This window comes from Panonychus citri, unplaced genomic scaffold (assembly GCF_014898815.1).
Source record: "Panonychus citri isolate SS breed McGregor unplaced genomic scaffold, ASM1489881v1 Contig00139, whole genome shotgun sequence".
Lineage (NCBI taxonomy): Eukaryota > Metazoa > Arthropoda > Arachnida > Trombidiformes > Tetranychidae > Panonychus > Panonychus citri.
The window spans coordinates 3,043,867-3,067,183 of NW_026515544.1; the positions used below are offsets into that span (position 1 = coordinate 3,043,867).

Genomic DNA, 23,317 nt, shown 5'->3' on the forward strand with positions numbered 1-23,317 from the left:
TGGTGCTAATCATGATGAAAATTCAGTTCAAATATCAACAATAGGGATTAAAGGTTGATTTGATTTAGAAACTGAATTGATGATGAAGATAAAGATGAATATGATGATGATGATGATAAGGATGATGATTTACTCTCACTTTTTGATAATATCATTCTCACTCTCTTTCCTCATCATCGTCTCACTTAATTGTTACCTTATATAAAAGATTGACTCTGATTGTAGTTCAGATCATTTTGATTGATTGGTACAAATGGTTAACAACAATTGTAACAATTTAATAACTGAAATGTGATTTTCACTTGGATTTACAATTTACCAAATTTTCATCATTTATCACTTACAAGTATTAAGATTAGTTGGAAAAAAGTTTTAATTGTTACTTTTAATCATATTGATTGTTACATATTCGACCTGTGTAATTGTGATAAAATTTTCTTCCTCCGTTATCTCAACAATTAAGATCAGTGAGTTTGAATTCGGAAAATTATTGGTGAATATATTGATCACAATGATAATGAAATCTTCGTTGATTACTAAATCATTGTTAATCTCATTGATTTTAATCCTATTGATCACAAGTGATTACATCAAACCAGTGGCTTCGGGTAAATTGTTGAAGCTCAAGAAATTAAAGAAACTACTTCCTTATTTATTGGCCCTTAAACCTGCCAAAAAGTTTCTATTTCCTCTTCCTCTTCCACTGCCACTTCCGATTCCGTAAGTATTTTGCCCAATATCTTAAAGTTTCTAATTGTTATGACAATCAAAGTTAATTGTGTTTTCGTCTCTTTTGTTTCTGTTTGTCAGTATTTTGAAATTCACCAAACAAATTGAACTTCCAGAGTTTTCCAAACACATGCCTTCATGGCCGATGCCCTCTTGGCCTATGCCTTCGTGGGGTGGTGGCTGGAGTGGTGGTTGGAGTGGTGGATGGGGTGGAAGTGGCTGGTGATTAAACACTTAATCAAATTCAACATGATAATTGTTACAATTCGTTAACCCAAAGCCAATATACTCAAAAATCAAACAGTAACAAATCAATTGTTATTTTCATCATCATAATTTAAATATCCTTTTATCATATTAGTAAAATTAATCCAATGATGAGGAAAAAAATTCTTAATCAAATTTAATTTTGTTAAATAATTTCACCTTTCTAATTTCATAACAATTTCTTAATCATAAACTTTTTTACAGACTTCCATAGTTTCCTAATTGTCATTTACTATTTGGATAGTTAATTAATTTGTAAATAAAACATACCAATAATTTGAATCTTTATCATGAGCATTCAAATAAAAGGCCGGTCCCTTAACTCTGTAATCTGAATTTCTCATTTCTACAATTTATTAAATCATTAAAAGTATATCCATTAGATTTAAATCGCAATGAAAAGTTTTTAAACTATTTGATTAGTTGATTGTTCTGGCAAAAGATGACTCTGTTCTCTGTTTAATTTTTTCTTAAATTGATCAATAATCATCGTACTTTGATTTGATAGACACAATTAAAGGTTATACTTTTTAGCTACACTTTGATTGTTGATATGTTAATAGAAAGGTATTTTCTTATGTAAATTGTTGGAGATTCTGATTCATTATCAACAATTTGATTAAAATTAACCAATTGATTGGCAGAAAAAAGCAAATCAATCTAATGTATTTAAATAATTGGAATAACAGTCAGAAGTAAAAGTGGTCAATTTGTTAAATGATAGGTTGAAATCAAGTAGATTTTAAGAATTTTTAAATTGTAATCAATAATCTGACATTGATTAGGTTACTCATCAAATAACCAATACTGATTAATCAACTAACCAATGTCCATTGAATCTCAACAATTAATTATCTGAGTTTACTCAAATAATTGTCATCAATTCAAAATTATTATCATCACTTGATTATTATTATTGGATAAGGCAGCCTAGTGATTAGTCATTACGTTGATTGTTGATTACGATTCACTGATAAATGTGTAATCATATAAAAATAAAACACATCAATTGTTTCTCGTCTTTATTTGATTTCATTACTCAGTTAAAGTGTTGTGTTCATTTTTCAATCTATTACCAATTAACTCAACATGGATTCAGTCAAATTTGGTTACCCTGAATCTCAACCTCCAGTCATACCACATCAACCAGTTCCACCGCCATCGTATACTGTTGCTGGTCCATCGTATCCACCACCACCTCCACCTCCTGGTCTTGTATCTCATATACCACCAACCTCAGCTCAGAACGGACAACGAGTCGGTAAGTTGATCAATTGATTTTCTATTGAGACTTAGTTTAATTGTTGGAAAACAATTTGTTCTCTTTTATGTTCAACTATTACAATAGTTACTATTGGTACTACGAGATTTGGACCTTATCCTCAGAACGTGATTTGTCCAACATGTAACGAGCAAGTGATCACTTTAACTAGTCGGAAATCAGGTTTACTTGCTTGGTTGGTATCGATTGGTTGCTGTGTAGTAGGTTGTGTATTTGGGTGCTGCCTAATCCCCTTTTATACAGATATTACTTTAGATGTTGAACATTCGTGTCCACGATGTGCTCGAAAACTTGGAATTAATCGCAAAATCGAATTCAATTAATCTTTTTTTCCTCAATGTTCAATTTAAACAAACTGGATGGGATCTTTTTCGACTAAAATTCTGTTAATAAATTATTGAAATTAACTGTTATTTAAGTACACACTTTAAGCTCCTTCTTTCGTCTACGACCATACCAAGCTGAAAGCACCGGATCCCGTCCGATCTCCGAAGTTAAGCAGCTTCGGGCCGGGTTAGTACTTGGGAGGGAGACCACTTGGGAACCCCCGGTGTTGTAGACACTTTTTGCTTCTCTTTGCTTGATTACACTTTTTCCCCATTCAAGTGATTACTTTTTCTTTACATTGAGAAATAACACCCAATTATTACTCTTAAGTTGGAAACTTTTTTCCATCTAATTGTTTTATCAATCTACATGATAGATTTAATTAACAACACACAATTAGATTGTTGATAACAATTATCGGGCTTCTGGTTTGAATGCAAAAGTTTTTGAGTTTTTTTTTCTAAATTGTTTAAAATGATGGAAAATAAGTTGAATTAAATACAAGCCTTTTCAATAGGAATATACCAACGTGTTTCCACCTCCACCTCATTCTAGTTCAGTAATTAATAAAATCAAGGATAATTCATCTTTATTTTTCATCATCAGCAGGTAAGCAGACAGGAATCAACGTTGAGCAACCTTGTCAATTTAATTACTAAACCGAAATTAGCATTAATTAAAAGCAAAGAATAAATCGTGTTTTTTTCTCAGATTAAATACCTTTTTTTCTTAACACTGAGTAATAATCAAGTTATTCTTTAATATAAATAAAATATTTTCGGTTCTTGACTAACACAATTTCCATCGCTTTGCTACTTCGATTACATCATCAGTTCTGTACAACGATCTGGGGCCATTCCTTCCGTTCATCATTATAATCACCTTTCTCTTCACCTGAGTCTATTGGACATCGTACCTGAAGATTTTAAACATAAAATTGATTTTCGCAAATTTTACCCAGTCTGATTGTCCGATCCAATCAAAACTTTAACCTCGATTTATAAATTGTCTCAAAGTTTATTACTGATCATTAAATTCTGATGTGAGGCTTTCAGATCTCATCACCTTAATCTTTATCCAAATGAATTTAGCTTTTGAAACTTTACAAATTAACTTTGATTTTCTGATTTAATTATCGCGACGTTTTTCTGAGAATAAAAACAACAAAATTTATTCTGTACTCGTAATTGATCAAGAGACTTGATTATCTCTTTGTGGTTTTAATTATAAAGATTAACACATCAAATGTATTCGTCTTAGATTTCTCGAAGATAATATTGAAGATACATGTAGTATCTTTTATATGATTGATAAATCGCCCAAGGCAATCAGATGGTAAATAAATATCAAGTTAACCTTCGTGCTGTCAGTGATTGTATTTGATTATAACTCAAGTAATAATAACGATTATAAAGTTATCAAAATTAACAGTTATACTCCGGTGGCTAGTGATTGACTGTAAGACTTTTTAACCTTTGTTATGATCTCTTTCCGATTCGTTTTTTACTTTTTTCTCTTTTCTTTGACCAATGTCCATTCTAAATTTACATCGAATATCTCTGTTCGAATTAGGAAAGGATATAATGATTATTCGCATCGACAATCGGTCTTGTTACGATTTGGATTTGGTTCATCAGTTTGGTCAACAATTGACTCGGTTGATTTGAGTAGTTTAAAATTAACTGGTCAGTGTATCCAAAGTTTAAAAACTGTTAACCAATCAATTGGATTAGGTGAAGATTGGCCATTCAAGTGTAAGTTTTAATGTTAATTTTTAATTTTTAATTTGTACATTTGATTGATTTGTTTTTTAATTGTTGGATCGTTGGATCAGTGATTGAATCTTCAGGACGAGCTCCTAGTGACCTGACTGGATCTGGTTACCTTGATATTGGTAATTATGATCAATGTTTGGGATTATCTTGGACTAGAAACAATCAAAGTGAATCAGGAAAACATTGTCTAGTTTCAGTTAATCCAGTTGAATCAACTAAACAATCAGATAATTATCATCTATTTACCAGAGAGAAACTAATCTCTTTTGAAGATGGGCTTTCAATCAAAGTTGGATTTTGTTTACCATCATCATGCTCATCAGATGATATTCACACTTTAGTTCAAAAAGGTAATTTATTAACTGTCGCCCAATTTAAATGATTTTATTGATTAATAATCTTTAATTACTCCAAAGGATTGGAAAGTTACTCATGGAAAGTGATTGCAGTTGATTCATGTCAAGTGAAACAATCAATAACTGATAAACTTATTGGATTACCAATTGAGTCAAAAATTAGTGTGTAAGTTGATTATCATGAATAAAAGTTAGTTGAATACAAAATAACTGATTTCTTTTTTTTGGTAGATCAATATTAGGTTTTCTCATTACCTTAAGTATAATTTGTTCCTTGATTGTTTTGATTTTTCCCAACAATCAAATTCGATGGATTAAATGTTTTTCGATCGAGACTAATTGGAAAGCCACATTTTCGCCACCAATTGAAAATTATAGACTTCGATACATTTTGGTCTGCGAAATTATCATGCACTTCGGTGTACTAATCTTCCACGCTATAATTTGGCCCATTTTCACTCATGGTGGATCGCTTTATGGTAACAATTAGTGAATCAGTTAGTTTCATTTTCATGTGTTAATTTTTTATTATCTCAATCAAAGGTTCACAAAATCCGATGACCAAATATAAAGAAAGTGTTTGGATTAATGTCATTTCATTTGACAGCATATTTGATGCGTTGTTTATTATCCCGTAAGTATAACAATCAAATCTTATCAACTGATTAATTACATGATGATTTCAATTATAATCAGTGGGCTCAAAAATGTTGTTCAAAAATGGCCAAATACAAACAAAGATACACCAATAAGTTATTTCATCAATATAATTTTGAGAAGATTAATTTGGTGAGTGATATTGAAACAATTTACAGTTATTTGGATGATTGAATTGATTTAATTGATCTTTCATTTAATCTACTATTGATTTGCTGATTGTTAATTGTTCTTATATTTGATCTAGTACATCAATTTTGATGGCTTTAATTGTTAACCTTGAAATGGTGACTCCATTGTTTTCCGATGGACCTTTTTCTCAACTAATTGCTTATAATCGAGCAAAAGTTTGCTCATCAACTTGGTATTCAAATATAATTTACACTCAGAATACTTATCCAGGACTTATGGATATGGTAATTTAAGTCTAATATCAACACATAAAAGAAATTTACTCGTTGAATTGTTTCTAATTCAATTTATCAATTTAATTGTATAGTGTGCACCTCATACTTGGTCAATCGCTGCTGAGATGAAATTATCGATAATCTTGTTTACGTTGATTTATATTTACAAAGCTAAACCAATGGTTGGATTGAGTTTGAATGTTGGCTTAATTGTTGGGTGTTTGATTTACATCAGTTCAATATTTTACTACAACGAGCTTGAACCTCATGGTATCACCAGGGGATTCAGTGTACTGTGAGTTTAATAGTCTTTAATAAGATATTATACAAAGAAGATCACTTACTTTTTCTTACTTTTTCTTTTTCTTTACTTTTATTTTTAATTGTAATTAAGTGACTTTGAAAACTGGATGCACTTTATTCACCTTCCAACAATTAATCGTCTATGGTCTTATAACTCCGATCTTCGTTGTTTACTTGATCAGTAAAGGATTTAAATTAAATTCTATTGAGGTAATCTATGAGAAAGTTTAGTTTTCTTCTCTTGAAATTTTAATTCTTTTCTCTTCCTTAACATTCAATTTAGACTGTTAATCGTATCAAATGGATTTCTATCTTAATCATTATCGCTATAACTTCATTTCTCCTTCCAACTATTTGGGGACCACTAAGCAATTATAAGACTCCAATGATTGTGGCAATTTATTCAATTTTCTATCGACTGTTATCAATGTCTTTCTATGTGTTGCTAATTGTCTTCATTTCGAGTGAGAAAATATTTAAACATATAAATCGTAATAATGATTACTATGATCACCATAAACTCGCGCCATCGATTGATAACTTTAACAACAACACTTACAACAAACAACGTACACGAAACTTTTACCTTCGTCGAAATAGTAAATTAGATCAGTTCATTCAATCAACTGTAATTTTACTTCGATCAACATATTACGTTCATGTCGCCGTGTTCATTTGGTACTACAGTTCACAGAAATGGCCCATAGTATCATCCAAGGAATTGGTAAAAAAACCAAATCAGTTAATTGTTACAACTCACTAACATTTTCCATTTTATCCTCAATTTCAGATAGGTCATATGTTTTATGCTATATTTTTAGCGATTCATGTTGGATTAGTGTTCCAACTGATTATCCTTGGACCATTTGTATCGTTAATTGTTGAGAAAGTTGGTAACAATCGATTATTCAAAACTGGATCCTCACAAATGGTAAATTTACCGCTCACAAGAAACAGTGGAGCTCAATGAGAGGACGAATCTATTCAAGTTGTCATCTATTTGCTATGATAGCCATTTATAGAAAATATTACATGGGAATTGAAAATAAATTTCAACTATTTTCGCCTCAAACTTATTTCTTCTCTATTTTCGAAATTGAAATTATATCAATCATTGTGGCAAATTAGCTCTTTGTCGTTGAGTCCTGGTCCGTATGTGAATGTGAATATTCAATCCTATTTTCAACTAATCGAATGCTCATTCAAGTGAAAAAAATGCAAATTGGCTGTGGAATAAACATTTTATTGGTCAATTGCTTATTTGATTGAATATGGTTCTCAAGTTATTGTGATCATTTTCGATTGATAATATAGCCACGAAAAATGCGATGAGAATAAAAATTATATCAATTGCGCTTAAAGAGATAATTTAATCAAAATTAAAAGAAAAATTGTATTGATTTAGATGGAGAGTAATAGAAAAATGTATAAAAGTCAATTGATTCAATTGTCATACTTTTATGAATGTTTGAAAATTACAATGGATAATTTGTTACAATTGATAAGATTAATCTACTTGTTGCATAATTGATGATGAAATCTACTAGTTTAACAATTGATAATGAAATTTCTGGTTGATTACATTGATTTAATTGTTATTACCTCTCATCATTGTTACTATCAAAGACTGTGCCGAGAAAATTAAAATGAAAGGGAATCAGTACAATGTTTTACCCTCTGCTCCGCTAGCCACTGTTGACCCTTTTAACTGTCCACCTCCAGCTTATTCCAGGTCACAAAGAGTCTCAACTCACTTGGGTAGATTCGATTCACTTTACAATAGACCTTCTAATGTGCAACAATTTCCATCACCACAACCAATAAATGGATCACAATCAACAGGTAAGCAATAAACACTAAATCTTTGATAGTCAAATCACGAATTAAATTATTAAATCATCTCAATTGATTTCTTTCGACGTATAAATTGACAGATAATGTAGTAGATGGATCAAAAATTTTCGGTGCTTATCCTAGAAATGTGTACTGTCTCATGTAAACAAACTGTTGTCACTTGATAAAACATAAAACTGGGATAGTGACCTGGTTGACCTCAGCGGGTTGTTGTCTACTCGGTGGTGTCATTGGTTGTTTTCTAATCCCTTGTTGCACTGATTTTACTCGAGACGTTGAACACTCTTGTTCCAATTGTGGATTGAAAGTTGGTTTATACCGACGAATCTAAAAAATTAACTCCCACTTTTTAGATGACAAAACCTAATTAAACAATTAAAATTAAAGATCACTTGAAATAAACACTTTTACCATGATTGCCACACAGTTTAAGTAACCATTTAGATAGTTTTTTAATTAAATAAATATGCTGAGCGGACCAATGTACAGTTCAATGTTAATTTTATTACTAAGGGAAGGGAAGTGGGACTAATGAATACAATCTATTAGATATTAATACAATAATAATGAAGATGGTCATGATCATTTTCTAGAACATTCTAATAATTAATATATAAATGGTCATCATCAGATTGTGACCAAGGCTATGGTCACAGTCTGATCAAAATTAATCTACTAATTGAAATTTCTATTACACTGCTTAGCTCTTAAATGTCAAATGATTCTCAATTATCTGAGTTTTTCAGTAATTGTTATCAATTCATGTTATGTTCATTTTCAATCTATCAGCAATTAAATCAACATGAATTCAGAAAAATTTGGTTACCCTGAACCTCCAACTGCACCTCATCAATCCCTTTTACCGCCTCCGTATACTGTTTCTGGTCCATCATGTCCACCACCACCTCCACCTATTGGTCTTGTACCTTCGCCAACAGCCTCAGCTCAAGAAGGACCTCATATTGGTAAGTTGATCAATTGATTTTCTATTGAGCCTTAGTTTAATTGTTGGAAAACAATTTGTTCTTTTTATATTCAACTATTACAATAGTTACTTTTGGTACTACTAACTTTGGGCCTCATCCTCGGATTTTGACCTGTCCAACATGTAACGGCCAAGTGACCTCTATAACTAGTCAGAAATTCGGTTTACTTGTTTGGTTGGTATCGGTTGGCTTATTTGTAGTAGTTTGTGTAATCTTAATCTTTTTTTTCTCAATGTCAAATCTTAACAATCTGAAGGGGATTATTTTCGACTAAAATTCAGGCAATAAATTATTGAAATTAACTATTATTTAAGTACACACTTTAAGCTTCTCCTTTCGTCTACGACCATACCAAGCTGAAAGCACCGGATCCCGTCCGATCTCCGAAGTTAAGCAGCTTCGGGCCGGGTTAGTACTTGGGAGGGAGACCACTTGGGAACCCCCGGTGTTGTAGACACTTTTTGATTCTCTTTGCTTGATTACACTTTTTTTCCCCATTAAAGTGATTACTTTTTTTTAGTGACTTGGTTGATCTCAGCGAGTTGTTGTCTACTCGGTGGTGTCATTGGCTGTTTTCTAATCCCTTGTTGCACGGATTTTACTCGAGACGTTGAACACTCTTGTGTCAATTTTGGACTGAAAGGTGGTTTACATCGACGAATCTAAAAAATTAACTTCCCCTTTTTAGATGACAAAACTGAATTAAACAATTAATGTTAACGATCACTTGAAATAAACACTTTTACCATGATTGCCACACAATTTGTTACCATTTATACAGTCTCTTCAATTAAATAAATATAGTGAACGGATCGATGTACAGTCGTATCAAATTATTTATTACAAATTGTCCTAAAATAATTGATGAATGAGGGATTAAAAAGTGTTACATATCATCTATGTCCTTAATTGAGGAAGAATTGAATTGCGAAATTAAAGAATTTGTGAGATAATAGAGAGGCAATTAGAGAAGTGTGACTGTAATCTTAATATTCACAATTATATAAACTTTAATGTTATTACTAAGGGAAGGGAAGTGGGACTAATGAATACAATCTATTAGATATTAATACAATAATAATGAAGATGGTCATGATCATTTTCTAGATCATTCTAATAATTAATATATAAATGGTCATCATCAGATTGTGACCAAAGCTATGGTCACAGTCTGATCAAAATTAATCTACTAATTAAAATTTCTATTACACTAATTAGCTATTTAATATCAAATGAGTCTCAACTATCTGAGTTTTTTCATTAATTGTTATCAATTCGAAATTATTTACATCATTTGATTACTCATTTTTGGATAAGGCAGCCTAGTGATTAACCATTACGTTGATTTTTGATTACGATTCACTGATAAATGTGTAATCATATAAAAAATAAAACACATCAATTGTTTCTCAGTTAAGGTGTTCGTTTTTCAATCTATCAGCAATTAACTCAACATGAATTCAGAAAAATTTGGTTACCCTGAACTTCCAACTGCACCTCATCAATCACTTTCCCCACCTCCGTATACTGTTTCTGGTCCATCGTGTCCACCACCACCTCCACCCATTGGTCTTGTATCTCATCTACCAACAGCCTCAGCTCAGGAAGGACCTCATATTGGTAAGTTGATCAATTGAACTTCTATTAGGACTAAGTTTAATTGTGAAAAACTATTTGTTTCTTTTTATGTTCAACTATTACAATAGTTACTCTTGGTACTACGAAATTCGGACCTTATCCTCAGAACGTGATTTGTCCAACATGTAACGAGCAAGTGACCACTATAACTAGTCAAAAATCAGGATTACTTGCTTGGTTGGTATCGGTCGGTTGCTGTGTAGTAGGCTGTGTATTCGGGTGCTGCTTAATCCCCTTTTATACAGATATTACTTTGGATGTTGAACATTCGTGTCCACGATGTGCTCGAAAACTTGGAGTTAATCGCAAAATCGAATTCAATTAATCTTTTTTTTCTCAATGTTCAATTTAAACAAACTAAATGAGATTTTTTCCACTGTAATTCTGTTAATAAATTATTGAAATTAACTATTATTTAAGTACACACTTTAAGCAACTTCATTCGTCTACGACCATACCAAGCTGAAAGCACCGGATCCCGTCCGATCTCCGAAGTTAAGCAGCTTCGGGCCGGGTTAGTACTTGGGAGGGAGACCACTTGGGAACCCCCGGTGTTGTAGACACTTTTTGCTTCTCTTTGCTTGATTACACTTTTTTCCTCATTCGAGTGATTACTTTTTTTTACATTGAGAAATAATAACACCCAATTGTTGCTCTTAGAAACCTTTTTTTCCAGCTAATTGATTGCATCAATCTACATGATAATTTAAATTAACAACACAATTAAACTGTTGATAGTAGCCAAATATCGGGCTTCTGGTTTGACGATCTTACAAGTCAATGAGAGGACGAATTTATTCAAGTTGTCATTTATTAATTTTCTGTAATTATAATTCATTGAAACAGTTTGTCATAGGAATCGCAAATAAACTATTAACATTTTCATCTCAAACTTATTTTCTTCTTTATTTTGTACAATTATATCAATCATCGTGACGAATTAGTTGTTTATCGTTGAGTCCTAATCCGAATGTGAATGAATATTCAATCTTATTTTCAACTACCACATAGACGCAGATTTTGGCATCGGACTTCAAACGTCGATGATAACGTACAGAGGCACAAATAATTACTGCTTATAGCACATGTGCTTCTGTGTGGAAATTTGTACAAAGATTTAAAAGCACTTTAAGAATCAATTAATCTGAACAAAAAATCACATTTACTCTGGAACAGAAATCTTATTGCCGGAACTCATATTCGATTCAGTATTATGGTTGTTCACGTTCAATTTCTAATATCAATTCGATTGACTCTATTATCATATTCTTATGAAGGGTTGGAAAGAGTTTCAATTAGCTTAATCTACTAGTTGCACAATTGATAATGAAATTTCTGGTTGATTACATTGATTTAATTGTTATTACATCTCATCATTGTTACTATCAAAGACTTTGTTGAGAAATTAAAAATGAAAGGGAATCAGTACAATGTTTTACCCTCTGCTCCACTAGCCACTGTTGACCCTTTTAACTTTCCACCTCCAGCTTATTCCAGGTCACAAAGAGTCTCAACTCACTTGGGTAGATTCGATTCACTTTACAATAGACCTTCTAATGTGCAACAATTTCCATCACCACAACCAATAAATGGATCACAATCAACAGGTGAGCAATAAACACTAAATCTTTGATAGTCAAATCACGAATTAAATTATTAAATCATCTCAATTGATTTCTTTCGACGTATAAATTGACAGATAATGTAGTAGATGGATCAAAAATTTTCGGTGCTTATCCTAGAAATGTGTACTGTCTCTCATGTAAACAAACTGTTGTCACTTCGATAAAACATAAAACTGGGATAGTGACCTGGTTGACCTCAGCGGGTTGTTGTCTACTCGGTGGTGTCATTGGTTGTTTTCTAATCCCTTGTTGCACTGATTTTACTCGAGACGTTGAACACTCTTGTTCCAATTGTGGATTGAAAGTTGGTTTATACCGACGAATCTAAAAAATTAACTCCCACTTTTTAGATGACAAAACCTAATTAAACAATTAAAATTAAAGATCACTTGAAATAAACACTTTTACCATGATTGCCACACAATTTGTTACCATTTAGATAGTCTTTTTAATTAAATAAATATAGTGAACGGATCGATGTACAGTCTTATCAAATGCATTTATTAATAGCAACTTTTTTACATTATGATCATTAAGTTGCCATGTACTTGACTATGTTACTTATCATCTAACTAATACTTATTAATAAACGAATCTATCTTATCAAACATCTAAGTTTACTCATCTATTGTTATAATCTCGGAATTATTAATATTTATACCATGTGATTATTCATTTTTAGATAAAGCAAACTAATGATTTTCTATTGCGTTAATTGTGAATTGCCATTCACTGATTAATGCGAAATCATATGAAAAATATATCACATCAATTGTTTAGTTGTCTTTATTTCACATTTCAGTTGAATTGTTGAGTTTATTTTTCAGGCAGTCAACTCATCATGGATTCAGTAAAATTTGATTACCCTGAATCTCAACCTCCAGTTACAACATATCAACCAGTTCCACCGCCGCCATATGCTGTTGCACCTCCACCGCCTGGTCTTGTATCTCATCTACCATCAGCCTCAGTTCAGACAGAGGAACGAGTTGGTAAGGTAATCAATTAATTCTCTATTGAGTCTTAGTTTAATTTTTGAAAAACAATTTGTTCTCTTCTATGTTCAACAATTACAATAACAACAATAGTTACTATTGGTACTACTGCTAGTAAATTTGGACCTTATTCTCAGAATGTGTTTTGTCCATCATGTAGACAAATTACTGCCACTTCGATTAGATATAAAACTGGGGTAGTAACCTGGTTAACCTCAGCGGGTTGTTTTCTGCTCGGTGGTGTCATTGGCTGTTTTCTAATCCCTTGTTGCACTGATTTTACGCGAGATGTTGAACACTCTTGTGTCAATTGTGGACTGAAAGTCGGTTTATATCGACGAATCTGAGAAATTAACTCCCACTTTTTAAATGAAAATGACTGGATGAAAAAATTAATGATCACTTGAAAAAAACACTTTTATCATGATTGTCATAAAATTTATGTAATCATTTACACAGTTTCTTCAATTAAATAAATATAGTGAACACATATAAATCTCGGGCTGAGGGAGTGCGATTCTATCTCCCGCCAGGAGTTTTTTAAACTACACACCCTTTAAAATGTACAAATTATTAATAACTTTGATTTTCTTATTTATTTGATTTAATTATCGCGACGTTTTCTTGGTGATAAAACAACGTAATTCAGTACTAGTAATTGTGGTCAAGAGGCTTTATTATCTCTTTGTGGTTAAATTATTATGAAGAACAATTCAATATAATCAATGAGATTAACGTTAACCAAGAGATATCATGGTAAATACAATACTCTTTCATTTAATCTCTTAAAATTGTAGTACAATTATACATCAGCCAGTTGATTGAAAATAGATATCAAAAGTTACATTTACCTGATTATCAATAACTGCTATGATAAGATAATAACATGCGATCTATGGTTTAAAAAAGGTTACAAACTATAAGTCTTTGGCTATGAAAGAAAATATCTGTAATATTATCTTGGAAAAATCTAAAGAGACGAACACATTTAAGTATTAATATGATTGCGAAATTGCCCACGGCAATCAGATGATGGATAGATATCAATCTAACCTTCATAATATCAGGGATTGCATATAATTAGACACTACGTTAAATTAGAATGTTACACGAAATTTGTAAAGTTTCCAGAGTTGCACCAAATAAGACATTCTAGCGCTTTGAAGGGGCTCAACTAATGAGTGTGGAAAACTAAGAAAAAAAAGTAATCACATTTATCTAATCATTTTGTATGCTATTGTCATTCGTGTAACTCTCTAACTTAGCTATGAAATCTTATCAATTTGTCTTTTATGTTTTTCTTTTTTCTTTGACCAATGTCCATTCTAAATTTACATCGAATATCTCTGTTCGAATTAGCAAAGGATATGATGATTATACTTATCGACAATCGGTCTTGTTACGATTTGGATTTGGTTCATCAGTTTGGTCAACAATTGACTCTGTTGATTTGAATAGTTTAAAGTTGACTGGTCAGTGTATCCAAAGTCTAAAAACTGTTAACCAATCAATTGGATTAGGTGAACATTGGCCATTCAAGTGTAAGTTTTAAATGTTAATTTTTAATTTGTACATTTGATTGATTTGTTTTTTAATTTTTGGATCGTTGGATCAGTGATTGAATCTTCAGGACGAGCTCCTAGTGACCTGACTGGATCTGGTTACCTTGATATTGGTAATTATGATCAATGTTTGGGATTATCTTGGACTAGAAACAATCAAAGTGAATCAGGAAAACATTGTCTAGTTTCAGTTAATCCAGTTGAATCAACTGAACAATCAGATGATTATCATCTATTTACTAGAGACAAAGTAATTTTTCATAAAGCTGGTTTTTCAATAAAAATTGGATTTTGTTTACCATCATCATGCTCATCAGATGATATTCACACTTTAGTTCAAAAAGGTAATTAGTTAATAGTCACCCAATGTAAATGATTCTATTCATTAATTATTACAATATCTTGAATTACTTGAAAGGATTGGAAAGTTACTCATGGAAAGTGATTGCAGTTGATTCATGTCAAGTGAAACAATCAATATCTGATAAACTGATTGAATTACCAATTGGCTCAAAAATTAGTGTGTAAGTTACCTGATTAACTTATTATGATTGATTTGATTATATTGTTTATCTGATTTTTAATAGATCAATATTAGGTTCATTCGTCGGCTTAAGTATGATTTGTTCCTTGATTGTTTTGATGTTTCCGAAAAATCAAATTGGATGGATTAAATGTTTTCGATTGAGACTAATTGGAAAGCCACATTTTCGCCACCAATTGAAAATAACAGACTTCGATACATTTTCGTCTCCGAAATTATCATGCACTTCGGTGTACTAATCTTCCATGCAATAATATGGCCTATTTTTTCTCATGGTGGATCACTTTACGGTAACAATTAGTTGATTTCTTTTTCATTCGTTAATCTTTTATTCGCTCAATCGCAATCTCAGGTTCCCAAAATCCGATGACTAAATATAAAGAAAGTGCTTGGATTAATGTCATTTCATTTGACAGTATATTTGATGCATTGTTCATTATCCCGTAAGTGTAACAATTAAATTTTATCGACTGAGCAATTACATGATAATTTCAATTATATTCAGGGGGCTGAAAAGTGCTATTCAAAGATTTCCAAATATAAACAAAGATACACCAATAAGTTATTTCATCAATATAATTTTGAGAAGATTAATTTGGTGAGTGATATTGAAACAATTTTCTGTTGATTGACTGATTGTTAATTGTTCTTATATTTAATCTATTAATAGTACATCAATTTTAATGGCTTTAATTGTTAACCTTGAAATGGTGACTCCATTGTTTTCCGATGGACCTTTTTCTCAACTAATTGCTTATAATCGAGCAAAAGTTTGCTCATCAACTTGGTATTCAAATATAATTTACACTCAGAATACTTATCCAGGACTCATGGATATGGTAATTAAGTCTAATAGGAACACAAAAAAACTTTAATTGTTTCTAATTAAATTTATCAATTTAATTGTGTAGTGTGCACCTCATACTTGGTCAATCGCTGCTGAGATGAAATTATCGATAATCTTGTTTACGTTGATTTACATTTACAAAGCTAAACCAATGGTTGGATTGAGTTTGAATGTTGGCCTAATTGTTGGATGTTTGATTTACATCAGTTCAATATTTTACTACAACGAGCTTGAACCTCATGGTATCACCAGGGGATTCAGTATACTGTGAGTTTAATAAGACATTATACAAAAAAGATCGCTTACTTTTTCTTACTTTTTCTTTATTTTTATTTTTAATTGTAATTAAGTGACTTTGAAAACTGGATGCACTTTATTCACCTTCCAACAATTAATCGTCTATGGTCTTATATAACTCCGATCTTCGTTGTTTACTTGATCAGTAAAGGATTTAAATTGAATTCTATTGAGGTAATCTATGAGAAATTTTGTTTTCTTTTTAAATTTTAATTCTTTTCTCTTCCTTGACTTACAATTTAGACTGTTAATCGTATCAAATGGATTTCTATCTTAACCATTATGGCTATCACTTCATTTCTTCTTCCAACTATTTGGGGACCACTGAACAATTATAAGACTCCAATGATTGTGGCAATTTATTCAATTTTTTATCGACTGCTATCAATGTCTTTCTACGTGTTGATAATTATCTTCGTTTCGAGTGAAAAAATATTCCAACATATAAATCGTAATAATGATTACTATGATAATAATAAGCTCTCGCCTTCAATTGATAATTGCAACAATAACAATTACAACAAACAAAGTACACGAAACTTTTACCTTCGTCAGGATAGTAGATTAGATCAGTTCATTCAATCGACTGTAATTATACTTCGATCAACATATTTCGTTCATGTCGCTGTGTTCATTTGGTACTACAGTTCACAGAAATGGCCCATAGTATCATCCAAGGAATTGGTAAATGAAACAAATCAGTTAATTGTTACAACTCACTAACATTTTCCATTTATCCTCAATTTCAGATCGGTCATATGTTTTATGCTATATTTTTAGCGATTCATGTTGGATTAGTGTTCCAACTGATTATCCTTGGACCATTTGTATCGTTAATTGTTGAGAAAGTTTGTAACAATCGATTATTCAAAACTGGATCTTCACAAAAGGTAAATTTACCACTTACAAGAAACGGTGGAGCTCAATGAGAAGACCAATTTATTCAAGTTGTCATTTATTAGTTTTCTCTGATGTACATTTTATAGAAAATATTACATGGAAATCGAAAATAAATTTCAACTATTTTCACCTCAAACTTATTTTCTTCTTTATTTTGTACAATTATATCAATCATTGTGACAAATTATTTCTTTATAGTTGAGGCCTAATCCCAATGTGAATGAATATTCAATCTTATTTTCAACTACTTCATAGACGCAGATTTCGGCATCGGACTTCAAACGTCGATGATAACATTTAGATGCACAAATAATTAATGCTTATGTTTGAAACACGAAATACACCGTAACTTCGATAAAATATAAAAATTGGATAGTGACCTGACTGAGCGGGCTGTTTTCTGCTCGGTGGTGTCATTGGTTGTTTTCTAATCCTATGTTGCACTGATTTTACTCGAGATGTTGAATACTATTATGTCAATTGTGGACTGGAAGTCGGTTTATATCGAAGAAGCTGAAAAATTAACTTCCATTTTTTAGATGACAAAACTGAATGCAAATGAACTGAATAATGTGACTTCATAGTAGTTGTAATATTTACTTTATTTGTTGCTCTTTCTCTCTTCGCGTCTAAATCGTATCCAATTTATTATCCAATAAAGCAACAAGAGAAAGAGAAATAAGAAATGAGGATAATGGAGAAAAATTTCTCTTATTAATTGCTTTCGATCTTACATCACTTTTTTAACGACTTTTTAAATGAAATCGACCCTCCATATCGCGTTCGGTCATTGTTAATTGTTTTTATTTAATTGAGCCTACAAATTGTGATCATTTTCAAATTAACAGTTAATTTAACATGCATCCAGGAGAATATAGTTACCCTAACCAACCACCACCACCACCTCCACCACCAACACGGACTGTTCATCAAGTTGGTAAGTTAATCAATTGAATCTTCTTTTGATTAGTCCTGATTTGTTCTCTCAAATTTTTTACTATTACCATAGTTAACATGGGGAATGGAAATTACGGCCCTTACCCTCAAATCGCGTTCTGCCCAACATGTAATGAGCAAGTGCTCACTGTAACCTGCCAGCGAACTGGACTTGCTGCTTGGTTAGCATCACTGTGTTGTTGTGCGTTCGCTCTTATACTTGGATGCTGTTTGATCCCCTTTTTCTGTGATGCAACTTTAGATGTTGAACATTCGTGCCCAAGGTGTGGACGAAAACTTGGTCGTTACTGCAAAATCTAATTCAGATAATCTCAATACTTAATTTGAATAAACTCAAGCTTATTGGAAACTGTTTCGACTAAAATTCTGTTAATAAATTATTGAAATTAACTATTATTTAAGTACACACTTTAAGCAACTTCATTCGTCTACGACCATACCAAGCTGAAAGCACCGGATCCCGTCCGATCTCCGAAGTTAAGCAGCTTCGGGCCGGGTTAGTACTTGGGAGGGAGACCACTTGGGAACCCCCGGTGTTGTAGACACTTTTTGCTTCTCTTTACTTGATTACTCTTTTCCACCATTCATGTGATTAAGATTAAGATCATTTCCAAAACGGATTTAATTTGTTCATTTCCTCATCTTTTTTTATTTTTCTCAGTTATATTTGATAATTTTCGTGATTAAATTATTAGTATAAATACAGCACTGGGTTAATTATTTTCTAAGTAGTAATTTAAATCATTCTATTTGCTTGTCAATCATTATTTTGAATAATATTAGTGATGATAAGATTCAAATGATCTGCATTAAAGAACCAGAAACATAGAGAGTCAATGGTCATAATTTTAAAGACTGTTAATTGCTCGAGGGTAATTGCTTAGATCTTTTATAAGATATCGAAACTGCTCAAGGAGATTTTCAAATTGAAAATGAGAGACAAAGGGGCCGAATCAAGTTCACCTTGATTTCGTCGGTAATTAAATTTAATAAAGATACAAGTTAACGAGTAATCGCAATTATCTAGTTACTTTGTATATTATTGTTTTAAGTGAAGCTCTTTGGCTTTACATTTATTATGGCCTCTTTTCAATTTGTCTTTTATGTTTTTCTTTTTTCTTTGACCAATGTCCATTCTAAATTTACATCGAATATCTCTGTTCGAATTAGCAAAGGATATGATGATTATACTTATCGACAATCGGTCTTGTTACGATTTGGATTTGGTTCATCAGTTTGGTCAACAATTGACTCTGTTGATTTGAATAGTTTAAAGTTGACTGGTCAGTGTATCCAAAGTCTAAAAACTGTTAACCAATCAATTGGATTAGGTGAACATTGGCCATTCAAGTGTAAGTTTTAAATGTTAATTTTTAATTTGTACATTTGATTGATTTGTTTTTAATTTTGGATCGTTGGATCAGTGATTGAATCTTCAGGACGAGCTCTAGTGACCTGACTGGATCTGGTTACCTTGATATTGGTAATTATGATCAATGTTTGGGATTATCTTGGACTAGAAACAATCAAAGTGAATCAGGAAAACATTGTCTAGTTTCAGTTAATCCAGTTGAATCAACTGAACAATCAGATGATTATCATCTATTTACTAGAGACAAAGTAATTTTTCATAAAGCTGGTTTTTCAATAAAAATTGGATTTTGTTTACCATCATCATGCTCATCAGATGATATTCACACTTTAGTTCAAAAAGGTAATTAGTTAATAGTCACCCAATGTAAATGATTCTATTCATTAATTATTACAATATCTTGAATTACTTGAAAGGATTGGAAAGTTACTCATGGAAAGTGATTGCAGTTGATTCATGTCAAGTGAAACAATCAATATCTGATAAACTGATTGAATTACCAATTGGCTCAAAAATTAGTGTGTAAGTTGATTAACTAATTATGATTGATTTGATTATATTGTTTATCTGATTTTTAATAGATCAATATTAGGTTCATTCGTTGGCTTAAGTATGATTTGTTCCTTGATTGTTTTGATGACCCCCAGCAATCAAGTCGAGTGGATTAATTGTTTCTCAATTCAAACTAACTGGAAATCAACATTTTCTCCAACAATTAACGATTTAAGATCTCGGAGTATTTTCATTCATGAGATCATCATGCATTTGGGTGTATTAACTTTTCACTCATTTGTTTGGCCCATTTTCAATCAAGGAGGATCACTTTATGGTAACAATTAGTTGATTGATTAACTATTTTACAAAAATTAATCTACAATTTATTATTAATTTCAATCAAAGGCTCACAAAATCCGATGATTAAATATAAAGAAAGTATTTGGATTAATATCATTATGAGTGATAGTTTAATGGACGCACTTTTCATTATACCGTAAGTTTAACAATCAACTATTAGTTTGATTCAAGAAAAATTTATTAATTACTCATGTCTATTCATGAATTTCGACTAGTAAATGAAAAACAACGAAACTTGATCGTAATAGATTCACAAACATGAATTTATTTCTCTGAATAATTTCATGTTTGAAAATGATGCGACAAATTGATACTCAGAGTTAGAGGATCGACATTTTTTCTGTTGATAATATTTTGCTTGAATCAACCTCATATTCAAACAATCAATTGATTAACTAAACGATGATTTAAATTATGATCAAATCAGTGGAGTTAAACATGTCACACAATTGTGGCCGAAAACAAACAAAGATACACCAATAAGTTATTTCATCAATATAATTTTGAGAAGATTAAGGAGAAATGCTGAACAATTTAGTTTGAGTTAATTGTTTAAATTTTTGTATTTGTAGTACCAAGCAAATATTAAGTCCAAATATATTTTATTTTTTCCTGATCTTTTCATTAATTTTATAAATCGAGTTCGAAGTTAAAACTTAATTTCATCACTTTTTCTAATCAACGATAAGTTTTTTAGATCATGAATTTCTTTATTTTATCGACACCATACCTTTACAGAAAATTAAATTTGTTTTGTTAAAAATATCCAAAGTGCTTGGTCACAATTCTGTTGTATTTAAATAAATGGACGGCGATTAGTCCCAATTGCTTAGAATGATCTGAAACTTATTTTTGAGACTATCCTAGTATGGGTTAACATGGTTAATCAAGCACTTTTTCGTTTGATCAACAGTTTTACTGGAATGAGAGTGGCCTTTGATCTCGAGGCCTAATATCTCCGAAACTATAACACTTTAGATGTCTAAATAAGTCAATCATTTTTGTTACTTAACAAAGACTATCAGAAGCAATAGTTTTTGGTCATTAAATGGAATCACTTTGCTATAAATAATTTGATAATGTTTGATGTGAATAATATTTCATTCGATCAAGTATAAATCATTTACGTGTTTATAACTTCATGAGTGTAATATAACTTTAATTAATTTAAATTAAGCTAATTCATCACTTTTCAAGGCCTTCGTCGAAATAGTAAATTAGATCAGTTCATTCAATCAACTGTAATTGTACTTAGATCAACATATTACGTTCATGTCGCCGTGTTCATTTGGTACTACAGTTCACAGAAATGGCCCATAGTATCATCCAAGGAATTGGTAAATGAAACAAATCAACTAATTGTTACAACTCACTAACATTTTCCATTTTATCCTCAATTTCAGATCGGTCATATGTTTTATGCTATATTTTTAGCGATTCATGTTGGATTAGTGTTCCAACTGATTATCCTTGGGCCATTTGTATCGTTAATTGTAGAGAAAGTTGGTAACAAACGATTATTCAAAACTGGATCTTCACAAATGGTAAATTTACCGCTCACAAGAAATGGTGGAGCTCAATAAGAGGAAGAATTTATTCAAGTTGTCATCTATTTTCTCTGATAACCATGCAGAAAATATTACATGGGAATCGAAAATAAATTTCAAGTATTTTCGCCTCAAACTTATTTCTTCTCTATTTTCGAAATTGAAATTATATCAATTGTTGTGGCAAATTAGTTCTTTGTCGTTGAGTCCTAATCACTATGTGAACTTGAATATTCAATCCTATTTTCAACTAATCGAAGGCTCATTGAATCATTCAAGTGAAAAAATGCAAATTGGTTGTTGAATGAAAAATTTAATTGGTCAATTGCTCATTTGATTGAATAAGGTTCTCAAGTTATTGTGATCATTTTCGATTGATAATATAAAAGTCAATTGATTCAATTGTCATATTTTTATGAATGTTTGAAAATTACAATCGATAAATTGTTACAATTGATAAGATTAATCTAATTGTTGCATAATTGAAATCACTGTAGCTGGTTGATAATGAAATTTCTGGTTGATTACATTGATTTAATTGTTATTACCTCTCATCATCATTGTTACTATCAAAGACTGTGCTGGGAAAATTAAAATGAAAGGGAATCAGTACAATGTTTTACCCTCTGCTCCACTAGCCACTGTTGACCCTTTTAACTGTCCACCTCCAGCTTATTCCAGGTCACCAAGAGTCTCAACTCACTTGGGTCGATTCGATTCACTTTACAATAGACCTTCTAATGTGCAACAATTTCCATCACCACAACCAATAAATGGATCACAATCAACAGGTGAGTAATAAACACTAAATGTTAGTAGTCGAATCATGAATTAAATTATTAAATCATCTCAATTGATTTCTTTCAACGTATATTAATAAATTGACAGATAGTGAAGTAGATGGATCAAAAATTTTCGGTGCTTATCCTAGAAATGTGTACTGTCTCTCTTGTAAACAAACTGTTGTCACTTCGATTAATTATAAAACTGGAATAGTGACCTGGTTGACCTCAGTGGGTTGTTGTCTACTTGGTGGTGTCATTGGTTGTTTTCTAATCCCTTGTTGCACGGATTTTACTCGAGACGTTGAACACTCTTGTGGCAATTGTGGACCGAAAGTTGGTTTATATCGACGAATCTGAAAAATTAGCTCCCACTTTTTAGATGACAAAACTGAATTAAACAATTAATGTTAACGATCACTTGAAATAAACACTTTTATTTTGATTATCATA

At 31.4% G+C, this 23,317-nt stretch overlaps 8 protein-coding genes and 4 non-coding genes across 12 annotated transcripts; all 12 read left to right on the plus strand.

Moving 5' to 3' along the window:
- Positions 1-234: 234 nt before the first annotated feature.
- On the plus strand, positions 235-1,318 carry LOC128394504 (uncharacterized). Its single transcript, XM_053354838.1, has 2 exons — positions 235-720; positions 811-1,318. Exons 1-2 carry the CDS (start codon positions 512-514, stop codon positions 953-955), a joined length of 354 nt encoding a protein of 117 aa, XP_053210813.1. The 5' UTR covers positions 235-511; the 3' UTR covers positions 956-1,318.
- Positions 1,319-1,946: 628 nt separating this feature from the next.
- LOC128394093 (lipopolysaccharide-induced tumor necrosis factor-alpha factor homolog) lies at positions 1,947-2,691 on the plus strand. The gene is made up of 2 exons (XM_053354346.1): positions 1,947-2,257; positions 2,345-2,691. The coding sequence occupies exons 1-2, from the start codon at positions 2,086-2,088 to the stop codon at positions 2,599-2,601; spliced, it is 429 nt and encodes a 142-aa protein (XP_053210321.1). The 5' UTR covers positions 1,947-2,085; the 3' UTR covers positions 2,602-2,691.
- Positions 2,692-2,721: 30 nt separating this feature from the next.
- Positions 2,722-2,840, plus strand: LOC128394526 (5S ribosomal RNA). The gene has a single exon (XR_008326407.1). It is a non-coding gene; the product is annotated as a 5S ribosomal RNA (ribosomal RNA).
- A 3,546-nt stretch (positions 2,841-6,386) lies between these two features.
- LOC128394088 (uncharacterized) lies at positions 6,387-7,175 on the plus strand. Its single transcript, XM_053354342.1, has 2 exons — positions 6,387-6,827; positions 6,894-7,175. The coding sequence occupies exons 1-2, from the start codon at positions 6,489-6,491 to the stop codon at positions 7,071-7,073; spliced, it is 519 nt and encodes a 172-aa protein (XP_053210317.1). The 5' UTR covers positions 6,387-6,488; the 3' UTR covers positions 7,074-7,175.
- Positions 7,176-8,742: 1,567 nt separating this feature from the next.
- LOC128394094 (lipopolysaccharide-induced tumor necrosis factor-alpha factor homolog) lies at positions 8,743-11,003 on the plus strand. The gene is made up of 2 exons (XM_053354347.1): positions 8,743-8,922; positions 10,650-11,003. Exons 1-2 carry the CDS (start codon positions 8,760-8,762, stop codon positions 10,904-10,906), a joined length of 420 nt encoding a protein of 139 aa, XP_053210322.1. The 5' UTR covers positions 8,743-8,759; the 3' UTR covers positions 10,907-11,003.
- On the plus strand, positions 9,282-9,400 carry LOC128394527 (5S ribosomal RNA). The gene has a single exon (XR_008326408.1). It is a non-coding gene; the product is annotated as a 5S ribosomal RNA (ribosomal RNA).
- A 22-nt stretch (positions 11,004-11,025) lies between the features above and the next one.
- On the plus strand, positions 11,026-11,144 carry LOC128394528 (5S ribosomal RNA). The gene has a single exon (XR_008326409.1). It is a non-coding gene; the product is annotated as a 5S ribosomal RNA (ribosomal RNA).
- An 833-nt stretch (positions 11,145-11,977) lies between these two features.
- LOC128394089 (lipopolysaccharide-induced tumor necrosis factor-alpha factor homolog) lies at positions 11,978-12,620 on the plus strand. Its single transcript, XM_053354343.1, has 2 exons — positions 11,978-12,188; positions 12,281-12,620. Exons 1-2 carry the CDS (start codon positions 11,993-11,995, stop codon positions 12,532-12,534), a joined length of 450 nt encoding a protein of 149 aa, XP_053210318.1. The 5' UTR covers positions 11,978-11,992; the 3' UTR covers positions 12,535-12,620.
- Positions 12,621-12,929: 309 nt separating this feature from the next.
- LOC128394095 (lipopolysaccharide-induced tumor necrosis factor-alpha factor homolog) lies at positions 12,930-13,771 on the plus strand. The gene is made up of 2 exons (XM_053354348.1): positions 12,930-13,198; positions 13,295-13,771. The coding sequence occupies exons 1-2, from the start codon at positions 13,048-13,050 to the stop codon at positions 13,546-13,548; spliced, it is 405 nt and encodes a 134-aa protein (XP_053210323.1). The 5' UTR covers positions 12,930-13,047; the 3' UTR covers positions 13,549-13,771.
- A 645-nt stretch (positions 13,772-14,416) lies between these two features.
- On the plus strand, positions 14,417-15,750 carry LOC128394084 (uncharacterized). The gene is made up of 5 exons (XM_053354333.1): positions 14,417-14,742; positions 14,817-15,107; positions 15,182-15,287; positions 15,351-15,597; positions 15,660-15,750. The coding sequence occupies exons 1-4, from the start codon at positions 14,469-14,471 to the stop codon at positions 15,544-15,546; spliced, it is 867 nt and encodes a 288-aa protein (XP_053210308.1). The 5' UTR covers positions 14,417-14,468; the 3' UTR covers positions 15,547-15,597; positions 15,660-15,750.
- Positions 15,751-18,734: 2,984 nt separating this feature from the next.
- On the plus strand, positions 18,735-18,853 carry LOC128394522 (5S ribosomal RNA). Its single transcript, XR_008326403.1, has one exon. It is a non-coding gene; the product is annotated as a 5S ribosomal RNA (ribosomal RNA).
- Positions 18,854-21,731: 2,878 nt separating this feature from the next.
- Positions 21,732-23,312, plus strand: LOC128394090 (lipopolysaccharide-induced tumor necrosis factor-alpha factor homolog). Its single transcript, XM_053354344.1, has 3 exons — positions 21,732-21,872; positions 21,939-22,873; positions 22,971-23,312. Exons 2-3 carry the CDS (start codon positions 22,678-22,680, stop codon positions 23,222-23,224), a joined length of 450 nt encoding a protein of 149 aa, XP_053210319.1. The 5' UTR covers positions 21,732-21,872; positions 21,939-22,677; the 3' UTR covers positions 23,225-23,312.
- The last annotated feature ends 5 nt before the right edge of the window (positions 23,313-23,317 follow it).

Excerpts from the sequence above, each read along its gene's own strand:
- LOC128394504 (XM_053354838.1), top strand. The coding sequence starts at position 512 with ATGATAATGAAATCTTCGTTGATTACTAAATCATTGTTAATCTCATTG. Across the intron at positions 721-810 it reads CCACTGCCACTTCCGATTCC|TATTTTGAAATTCACCAAAC; the intron begins GTAAGTATTTTG and ends TCTGTTTGTCAG.
- LOC128394093 (XM_053354346.1), top strand. The coding sequence starts at position 2,086 with ATGGATTCAGTCAAATTTGGTTACCCTGAATCTCAACCTCCAGTCATA. Across the intron at positions 2,258-2,344 it reads TCAGAACGGACAACGAGTCG|TTACTATTGGTACTACGAGA; the intron begins GTAAGTTGATCA and ends CTATTACAATAG.
- LOC128394088 (XM_053354342.1), top strand. The coding sequence starts at position 6,489 with ATGATTGTGGCAATTTATTCAATTTTCTATCGACTGTTATCAATGTCT. Across the intron at positions 6,828-6,893 it reads TAGTATCATCCAAGGAATTG|ATAGGTCATATGTTTTATGC; the intron begins GTAAAAAAACCA and ends CCTCAATTTCAG.
- LOC128394094 (XM_053354347.1), top strand. The coding sequence starts at position 8,760 with ATGAATTCAGAAAAATTTGGTTACCCTGAACCTCCAACTGCACCTCAT. Across the intron at positions 8,923-10,649 it reads TCAAGAAGGACCTCATATTG|TTACTCTTGGTACTACGAAA; the intron begins GTAAGTTGATCA and ends CTATTACAATAG.
- LOC128394089 (XM_053354343.1), top strand. The coding sequence starts at position 11,993 with ATGAAAGGGAATCAGTACAATGTTTTACCCTCTGCTCCACTAGCCACT. Across the intron at positions 12,189-12,280 it reads AAATGGATCACAATCAACAG|ATAATGTAGTAGATGGATCA; the intron begins GTGAGCAATAAA and ends ATAAATTGACAG.
- LOC128394095 (XM_053354348.1), top strand. The coding sequence starts at position 13,048 with ATGGATTCAGTAAAATTTGATTACCCTGAATCTCAACCTCCAGTTACA. Across the intron at positions 13,199-13,294 it reads TCAGACAGAGGAACGAGTTG|TTACTATTGGTACTACTGCT; the intron begins GTAAGGTAATCA and ends TAACAACAATAG.
- LOC128394084 (XM_053354333.1), top strand. The coding sequence starts at position 14,469 with ATGAAATCTTATCAATTTGTCTTTTATGTTTTTCTTTTTTCTTTGACC. Across the intron at positions 14,743-14,816 it reads TGAACATTGGCCATTCAAGT|TGATTGAATCTTCAGGACGA; the intron begins GTAAGTTTTAAA and ends TCGTTGGATCAG. Across the intron at positions 15,288-15,350 it reads ATTGGCTCAAAAATTAGTGT|ATCAATATTAGGTTCATTCG; the intron begins GTAAGTTACCTG and ends GATTTTTAATAG.
- LOC128394090 (XM_053354344.1), top strand. The coding sequence starts at position 22,678 with ATGAAAGGGAATCAGTACAATGTTTTACCCTCTGCTCCACTAGCCACT. Across the intron at positions 22,874-22,970 it reads AAATGGATCACAATCAACAG|ATAGTGAAGTAGATGGATCA; the intron begins GTGAGTAATAAA and ends ATAAATTGACAG.